The following is a 9,366-nucleotide window of genomic DNA, read 5'->3' as shown; positions in this document are numbered from 1 at the left end:
TCTCTTTTATTATTAGAAATCCGATCAAGAGAGGGAGACTCCGGAAGTTTGCCCGGGAAAGACTCATCACTTCAATTAATTTCAACCCAGTGCAACCAGATATCCCAGGGGTGATGTTTGCTCTGGGCACAGATTTGGGGTTAGAATAAGGTCATAACACTTACATACGCCAAACAGGTTCTCAAGCAGGAATACCGAGGAAATACTGAGACTGTGTCCAGCTCAGAGGGGCTTTATGAAGCCGACATTCCAGTAAGATTTGAGTTTCCGGATTGGAAAGACTTCTCTGAGCTGCTGTTTTGATGACCTCTTTGTACCGATTACAGCAGACCTTAATAAATAGTTTGCCCTGCTGTTTATCAAAGGGCACGGGAGGAGAAAAGATGAAATCAAGACGAATTTCTTATAAGCTGAACTGTTATTGAACACAGATGTGATACTTATAAATTAAGATGAAAAAAACTGCAGCTAGTCAACTAAATACATAAGAACATTTAAAAACATTTAGATAATTTCACAGGAATATTACAACAAAAATCAACCAAACTCTTACAAAGGATTGATTAACTTTTCTCTTGGCAACATCCAGCAGTCACCAGCGCTTCTCTCTTTGGGAGATATCTGCAAGAAACAAATTCAGTTATTGAAATGTTAAATATTTTTAGCGATGGATGAACATGTTTGCATAGCTCCTTTAATCATTACATTTCATTTCAATTCAGTCTGTTGAAACTAGCCCACCAGTGTTTGTGTAAAATGAGAACTCTGCATGCAGATGACTCGCCTTCGAAAACAGAACATGCCCATCACCAGCATGACCACGCCTCCAAACACAACTATCACTGCGGTGACGATGGAGACGGCCGATAGCGAGGAGGGCTCTGGGTCATGTGAAGAGGTGTTCAGAAGTGACAGACGTTTAGTACGTGCTGAATGGTGTTTAAAATTCACATTGGGAAATATTTAAAGTGATCTGAAACCAACCTGAGCACACAAAGGAGCCTGGTATGTTCAGGCACTCCAGGTGTTGTGGACAAGAAGTCATTTCCTCACATTCATCGATATCTGCAAAATCAGCCAAACTGACATATTTAATGGCATATTTTTAACTAAAAAACAAGTTTACTGAATGATTTATTAAAAAAAATAAATGACTAGGGCCCAGCCGCAGTACCTTCACAGTCCACTGGGGGCTGCAGCCCAGATATTGAAACAATTCACGTAGATAATATACCTGACTAAACTGCTAAAAATGTGTTTAAAATAAACTCCAGCAATTAGTTAAATTGCCCTTTCTGGAGAATTGTATTTTTAATTTTCATTTTAGAATTTTCCTGGTTAAAATTTCTTCCTGGAAGTTGGAATTTCAAATTCATTCTTGAGCTTAAATGAAAGTTATTTTTTAACAATTATAATTCCTTAAACAAAAAACATAATGTTAAACTCTGGCGTTAAAAGAAAAGAACAACACATGCCATCAGGGCTTGACTAGACAGTTTAGTTTTCGTACCCTGACACGATGGGGGTGCTGGGCTCCACTGCTGGCTGTTTGGATCACAACTGATGGATGAAGCTCCCAGCAGCTTGTAGCCAGAGTGACACTGATACAGGATCACCGAGTTACAGAGGAGATAGTAGCCAAATTGAATCCTGGGTATTGGACCGCAGCGGGGATCTGTGAGAAAGTCAGTGAAAAAATAAGGCCATCCCAGCTTCATACTCGACACAACTTGTTTTCCACAGCCTCACCCGAGTCCTGCTCTTTCCACGGGCTGATGTCAAGGTGAGGGATGAGGGGGTCAGAACAGGCCAACATGTCCTCCGAGGTCTCGGTGCGTGAGAACGGGTCGGCAGGGACATGTGTGACGTGGCTGTTGTCACAAATGATGCGGGATAAAGAGACTGAACGCAGATGTTTCCTCTGAGCGCGGGTGAACACTCCTTCCCTCTCCCACCAAAACCTTGAAAGACAAGCACATATTTTAGAATATTTTAGAATTTCACTTTTTTGCATCATATTTTTAATAATTTAATTTTAGCTGTGGCCCACCTGTCACCGTCTCTCAGCGCTCTGAACTGTCTCGCGAGCAGGCATGACAGGAGCGGTCCGACTCGGCCTCCGGGCAGAGCTGGCTCAGAGATGGCACCCACCCACACGTCGATGTTGTGTGGTGTCCCGTATAAGAGTTGGAATTTGTGAGCCAAAGTGAAGTTGCCCAGAATTTCAGCCAGGTCCAGTGTGTTGTTGGGAACAGAAAGGCCACAGAACTTTCGCCAGGAGCTGTATCCTGATGGAGGAGATGAGTCAGAAGACTGCGGGTTAAAGATGGAGTGAAGAAAGTGAGATAAGCATTAAATATATGGGGCTCATGTGAAAGTGAACATAGCCAAATACTGATTTTACCAAGTAAAATCAGTATTTAAGGAAGGCAGATGTAATAGGAGGGAAATTAGAACCTTCAAACTTAAGTGTAGATATACAAAAATGAAATAAGGTGAGATTAGGTTGCATAGCTGGATTCTCTCAAGGTTTTTTTGTGCAGTGACTGTTGCATTAGCATCACGTGATAACGTGCATTAGGAACTAGTTGGTTTAGCTCTGTGAGAAGTCACTCCCTGAGGGAAATTTCAGAGGGCCAGTTTTAACTCTTAATTAACAAGCAACACAAATAACTATTAGAGGACTACAGGCCACCTGGCAGGGTTATTAACACATTCCTACATCTGGGACTGGTTCATCATGAGTCAGCACACACTTTTCATGGCAGACTTTCAAGGAAACAAGTATAACTACTATTAATGATGCTGTGATGTTGTGCACGTTGACTTACATTACAATAACATCAACTGTGCTCTCATTTTTTTTGCAGCTAGAATATGAAAACACACAGTTTAATACAAGAATTAGTATACAGTATTCCCATGTCATATCGTGTTTTACCTTTCCAGACACGCTACATTTCCGATTTATCTGCAAATTTATATTACAGTTTCTGCGTGTTTTAATTTTTAAAATTGCAATTTATTTTTGCAGTAAAAATAAGCATTATCTAGCCTAAAAAATGAATAACAAAGTTATAATAGGGTTTATAAGAGCATGGGGAGGATTTCTATGGCTTAAAATATACAAAAGTAATATAATAAACATATGGTTTCTACTTTGCAGATTTCCCCAGAATGGAAGCCCTGTGATAATAGAAGGAATACTGTAGCTGCAGAAAAACTACAACCGCTGGTACATGGTTTTATGGTCTTAACGCTACTGTAATTTCTTTTAAAATATTAGACTAAAAGAGGTAAATGCAGGTGTTGGTAACTATGGATTGTGGATCCTGATTTTTCTTAAATCATTTAAAAGAGACCTATTCTGTGTGTGTGTGTGTGTGTGTGTGTGGTGTGTGTGTGTGTGTGTGTGTGTGTGTGTGTGTGTGTGTGTGTGTGTGTGTGGTGTGTGTGTGTGTGTGTGTGTGTGTGTGTGTGTGTGTGTGTGTGTGCGTGTGTGCATGTGTGTGTGTGTGTGAGAGAGAGAGTTTTATTTATTTATTTATTCCAATTTCTTTCGTTGTATATGTCATAAATGGCAACAATAACACAGTCTGATAAGATGTCATCAATAAGATGATTTCCACAAAGTTTCATCAGAAATTGCCTCAGTTGAAGGGTAACTGTCAAGAAGCTTAGAGGCTGCACTCTGTAGATGTCATACCAAATATTGACTTTTAAGGCTGTTAGAATTGAACAAATGTGTGTTTATATATGTCTCCAATTTCCCAAAATATGAAGGGTAGCTCAAGCACTTTGCAATGTCCTATATACTGTAACAATAGTGGATACTGATAGTAAAAATGGACAAAGTTTAAAAATAAAAATAAAGACACTGTATGTGCAAGTAATCTCCACCCACCTGCCCCTCCTCTAATATGGGGGGCAGCCAATCACAAGAAAGTCTGTTTAAAAGGGGAGGTTCTAAAACATCTTGTTTCAGATAGAGGCGGAAGTGAGAGACTGTATTAAGGATAAATATAAGATACTGCACATATGGATTACTTTTAACTGTGACTGGTGCAAAGCTACTCTAGCTGACTTCAATAATGAAAACATGGAGCTGGAAAAGAGAACAATAGGACAGACAGCAGATGGGATATCGGTGCGAGAGGTTGCAAGTCTTGATACCGGGCAGGCCGTGGTCTCGGCCTCTCTGGAGATTAAGGGCTCCGAGGTCCAGAGGCATCCCACCCTGTGCCTGAAAGAGTCTCTCTGTCAGCTCCTCCACCATCATCTGACCGGGAGTCTGCAGCTTGGCTGGAGACAGCAGGAGGCCACGCAGCACTGGGTCTATACCACCTGAAACAACAGGAGGAAATTAAAACAGAAATAGAAATGCTGAGTACATGTAATCAGAGTAAAACAACAACATTGCTCATTACCTTCCTGCACAACCCTCCAAGAGGCAAACAGTGAGTGATGCAGCAGCAGAGAGGGATACTGCGAGTTAGCATTATATCCTGGCCCCAATCTGGTCACTACTGGTTGCACGGTGACGTGAGCAAAACGAAATGCAGCAGTTGCAAAAACATTAGCAATGCTGGGATCCATGTCAGGATCATAACCCTTGTAAGGAGGCATCAGATGAGACATGGCATTCTCACCAAGGACCCGTGGCAGGTAGTGCTCCCATGTTAGGATCTTAAAGGATTTAGAACACCAGTCAAAGGGATGAGAACAGGTAGATGTGATATGTTGTTCATCAGATAATCCTGCAGATACCTGATGAATGGCTCCTATGATCTTGCGGGCCTCCTGGTACAGGGTGTCTGGGCTCCAGTGAAGGTTTAGCAGGTGCAGCTCTTTGACCAGTCGGTTGTGCTCTCTCAGGAAGAGCGTGTGCAGCGCAATCAATCCCAGATGTTCATTGGCTCTCGAATCACCTGTGAAGCATTAGTCATGAGCAACAGCTGCACTGAAGCTTACAGTGGGTGGAGAATTTACAACATTCGCCCACTCACCAGCTTGAAAGCAGGATGTGGTGTTCTGTCGGTGAGCAGACCTGTCTGATGTTCCTGAGGTGGTGGAGTTGCGAGGGCCGCAGGGGTCCAGGTGAGCCTGGAGGCGAGGTAGGAAGGGCATGTAGGCGAGCTCGTGGTCTGAGTGCTGGGAGTTGATGGCCATTGAGCCCAGAGGAGAAGATTGGTTTCTGAGAGCAGAAGCCAGGCTGGTGGAGCTGCCGTACACCATGCTGGCATCGACAAAGGAGGTGATGGCGTTGAGCTGCTCCCGCTGACGATGAGGCAGAACTCCAGCACCACAGCTGGGAGCAGAGCGGAAGAAAGGCATGCAACTCTGGACCCCATTACGAGGATCAGATGGTGGGATCTAGTAAAGAAAGTTGTCTTTAAACTGCTGCAGATGAGGGAAGGACATTCTTTTCCATAGCAACAATATAAGGGAAAAAAATGATGCAAGTCTAGTCTTTTTTGGGAACAGCTGTCAATTTCAAATTTCTAAAACAATTTCACCTCCAGGAGTAAAGAATAAAAAATATCAGACATGTGTCTACTCGTGATTCAGAACTACCTTTAGCAGCAATAACGTGAGGTAACTTTATCAGTCTCTCGCATCATGGTGGAGGAATTCTGGCTCACTCTTTGTTTCAAGATTGTTTCTGTTCATTGAGGTTTGTAGGCATTTGCACGGCTCTCCTAAGGTCCTCCCACAGAATTTCAGTCAGGCTGAGGTCTGGATTTGATTGGCTCATTTGAACACTTTCATTCCTTTCTTTTTCAGACAGTCACTGGTGTTCATGGGATTGCTGTCCTTATACATGACTAGATTCATAGTTGACAAAATGACTGGAAGGTGCCCAGGATCTGTGGCTGCAAAACAAGCCCAAATCATCACCCCTCCACCACCTTGCTTGTCATTTAGTGCAGCGGTCCCAAACCTTTTTTGCGCCATGGACTGGTTTATGTAGGACAATATTTTCACGGTCCAGCCTTTAGGGTGTCGAGGATAAATACGACAAAATAAAACCAGTACTGGTACAAAAAAAGAAGATTTATTCATAACACACGGTAAAAGACCCAGGGAAACTGAGTTAATGATAAACACCCTGAAAACCATAAATTCTCTCGCCCAGTACCAAATGACTCTGTGCAACCTTGCACACCTGAGCCGTGCTGCCATGTTCTTTTTAGACAGAAAAGGATTTCTCCTGGCAATCCTTCCAAATACTTCTTCAGTGTTTTTGTAATTGTACTGTCATGACCTTTAACACTTAACATGCTAATTGAGTGCTGTAGGGTTTAGATGTAGATCTTTTTCTTCTTTTTTTTGGCAATTTCTCTTAGCATTGCATTTTCTGACCTTGGGGTAAATTTGGTTGAATGTCTGCTCAAGATTGCAGCATTGTCTTAGCACACACCTGAATGCTCCAGACCTTCAAACTGCCTAAACTTCTTAATTCCTATGAAAACAGTCAACTGAACTGTGAAGGTTCTCAGTATCCAGGTCATCGTAGTCTAAGGAGCTTGGAAAGAAAACTTCTCAGATGAGAGGTGAAACGTCTTCAAGCCACTTAAAGAAGTCCAGACGCTTTTCTTTCCAAGCTCCTTAGACTCAAGTGAACTTTCTTTTCACAGAACTTTACGTACAACGGCCAATGAGAAATCTTCTAATTGGGCGTAATGAGAGAGTATTTCCTGGTTTATATTTTCTATTTAAACCATTGACAGTGTTACCGAACCTGTGTTTGGTGCTAATGGTAAGAGATAATCTGCTATACAGTAAATATACAGAAACTGTGCAGGTTACGGGTTTGGCATTTAGCATGTGAAGGAAAATAATAAAAAAAACAAAATAAATTAGAGCCTTCCAAGAGAGCTGGTGAAATGCACCTGGATGGGAAAGCAGGGTGAGTCTCGGTTGCAGGTGTGGGTGCAGTCAGCTCCAGACTTAAAGGCAGCCGTACTGGGACTCTGAGGCGTCAGCACCAGATCGTGGTCTATCCACTGACCCCAATCCACCAGCAAGTGGGACAGAGTGGAGTCCACAGAGATGTTGTCATTGTGAGTGAACAGCACTTCCTGTGACACCAGCCGCACCTGGAACATACGAGATGAGGAGGAGGAGTGATGGGCTTACAGCAGCTGGCAGGACAGAAGACCGAGAGCTGCTGCAGGACTCTTACTGGAGGCAGGCTGGCATTGTGATAGGTGTGTTTTGGTTCCCACCCTCTGGGCATCCCCCACACATCCTCATACTCTGGAGCCAACCAACGGGAATACGGGATATTAGCAGCCCCCCATCTCGGATGTTGTCTGTACAGCAGCAGAACACAGAGAGATGGTTACCTGAAAACAACGATCTCTGTTGCGCCAGCCTGTCGAATTTTATACATGCTCTGACCTGTTGTTGCACTCGCCTGTGACGGATCTGTAACGCTCAGAGAGACAGTCTATCTGACAGCTGGGCGTCTGCAGCTCAGCGGAGCAGCCCGTCACATGCAGCAGATTCTCCGTATCTTCTTCACTCAGCATTTCTGAGGGAGCACGGTAAGCACAACAAGGTCCAAGTTAGTAACACTGAAACATAAAGAAATATATATGAGAAAGATCAGATCAATTGTTGTGTCCTTTCCTGTCAAAAGCAGATACAAATGATTCAAATGATCCAAATGATCCAAATCTATTTCTGGAATTTGGTTTTGCTGAGCTTGATTATGCTTCAGTAGCCTCCATGAGTCAACTTATGCTGACTAATATTTTCTGGCACAATATGTAAACTGTATTGTTTGTAGTCATCATTGTAAAAATATCTTCTGTCCTCCTAAACAAGAGATTTTTTAATACCAAAAACACCCATACTTGGTTAAATAAAGCACATAAAACAAAGAGTTATAGAAGAGATAAATTGGCTGTGTTATATTATATCCTGAAACAAACTAAAAATATGATGTAGAATAAAGCTTGTTTAATCATTCATCAGATTAAATGGCCCGCAGGTTTACATGGTGTTCTGCTGCTGTTCAGTACCATAAGCGTTGGGCTGCATCATGGTGTTAGTGTAGACCATCTCTCTGATCAGCTCCACTGTGTTGTCCAGCAGTTCAGCAGCCCGGATCTGGGTCCTGGTTGTGCTTTCAATCTGTTTGAACTGAGCCAGCAGGTCACTGGGTCTCAGAGCGCCTTCAGACAGCGACGTCTTCACCCTGGAAACATTCAGAACTGTGTATTCAGTCCCTCGCAGACGTAAAATGATTTATTTTCTTCTATGTGTCAGCCTGGTTTGAGATATTTCCAGATATATTTTAGACCAGAATAAAGAATTTCGACCTTTCACTCGTGTGGGTGTAAGCAGCATCAGTCAGCTCAATCGCCCTCTGAAGAGCCTCATCAACAAACGCAGATCCCAGATACACCACTCCTGAGACCATAACAGAGCAGAGCAGTTAGAAAGGCTCCAAAGCACCTTCTCCTTTCAGCAATTATCAGAAATCCTACCTGAGGTGTTGCCGTGCTTCACTTTGGTCAGTGAAGCATGACCAGGGATTAAGAGCAGGACAACAACCAGTTGAAAAAGAGATGCAGACACCTGAAATGAAACCACATTAACCTTCAAATCTTGAAAAAAAAGGTCAAAATTTCTGCATAAACTTTAAATTGTACATTAAAGCAGAAACTCACCACAAGTGCTGTAGTCATTGTGATTCTGAAAACTTTTCAGTGTGAGCAAAGAAGGATCGCTTCAGGTTCAGAGAAGGAATCGGAGGATCTTACCGCTGCGTTCGCTCCGACTCATCTTGAGTGCAAGCAAGTGTAGGTGTGTGTTTGGCTCCAAGTGTCAAGGGTGCTATGTATACACTGTGAGCAGGGCCAACAGGTATGTGCAGAATCCCCTTATCTGTCCTTCATGGTGACAGAAAGGCAACATCAAACGCAGGACTCGCAGCCTCGACCTAATAACCTCTCAAATCAAATTTACGTCTGTGCTCTCGCCCTCGATGAAAAGCCTCTGTCAAATCAGCGTTACAAATAAATAATCCTACCCATCCCTCAGCAGAGCAGAGAGAGTCTTTGCTGTAGTAGAGCACTCAACCAAACAAAGAGGCGGCTGAAATATTAGATGTCAAAGTTACTTTAGTGGCAGATTTGTTTAAAAAAAGCAGTTAGACTTCACAATGAGAAGCTAAGCTTAGTATTTGGGGATTTTTTTTTTTAAATTAAAAGGGTGTCTGTGTCTTCAACACATGCCAAACATTTCAATCTGATGGTCCCTGTGCCAGTGACACAGACAGGTGGGTGAGCTGGAAGCGGGGATTCTGGGAAATGACCATGAACCGAGCACAAGGATGAGACAGAAAGATTTCAG

The 9,366-nt window shown here is 42.9% G+C and overlaps 1 protein-coding gene across 1 annotated transcript; it reads right to left on the bottom strand.

Annotated features, from left to right (window-relative positions):
• Window positions 1–63: 63 nt before the first annotated feature.
• epx (eosinophil peroxidase) lies at window positions 64–9,127 on the bottom strand. Its single transcript, XM_026175721.1, has 17 exons — window positions 8,682–9,127; window positions 8,499–8,589; window positions 8,331–8,421; window positions 8,031–8,206; window positions 7,405–7,537; window positions 7,187–7,316; window positions 6,894–7,100; window positions 5,007–5,373; window positions 4,768–4,928; window positions 4,428–4,686; window positions 4,174–4,344; window positions 2,051–2,288; window positions 1,750–1,961; window positions 1,511–1,675; window positions 985–1,065; window positions 785–881; window positions 64–621 (listed from the first exon to the last, which is right to left on the bottom strand). The coding sequence occupies exons 1-17, from the start codon at window positions 8,697–8,699 to the stop codon at window positions 564–566; spliced, it is 2,655 nt and encodes an 884-aa protein (XP_026031506.1). The 5' UTR covers window positions 8,700–9,127; the 3' UTR covers window positions 64–563.
• Window positions 9,128–9,366: the final 239 nt, after the last annotated feature.

This window comes from Astatotilapia calliptera, chromosome 7 (assembly GCF_900246225.1).
Source record: "Astatotilapia calliptera chromosome 7, fAstCal1.2, whole genome shotgun sequence".
In the NCBI taxonomy this organism is placed as follows: domain Eukaryota; kingdom Metazoa; phylum Chordata; class Actinopteri; order Cichliformes; family Cichlidae; genus Astatotilapia; species Astatotilapia calliptera.
The sequence above is the reverse complement of the archived record's forward strand: the minus strand, read 5'-3'. Positions and strand labels throughout refer to the sequence as shown.

Coding starts and splice junctions, on each gene's coding strand:
- epx (XM_026175721.1), bottom strand. Junction 4,687..4,767: donor TCATAGGAGCCATTCATCAG/GTATCTGCAGGA, acceptor AAATCCTTTAAG/ATCCTAACATGGGAGCACTA. Junction 622..784: donor GGCATGTTCTGTTTTCGAAG/GCGAGTCATCTG, acceptor TGTTTCTTGCAG/ATATCTCCCAAAGAGAGAAG.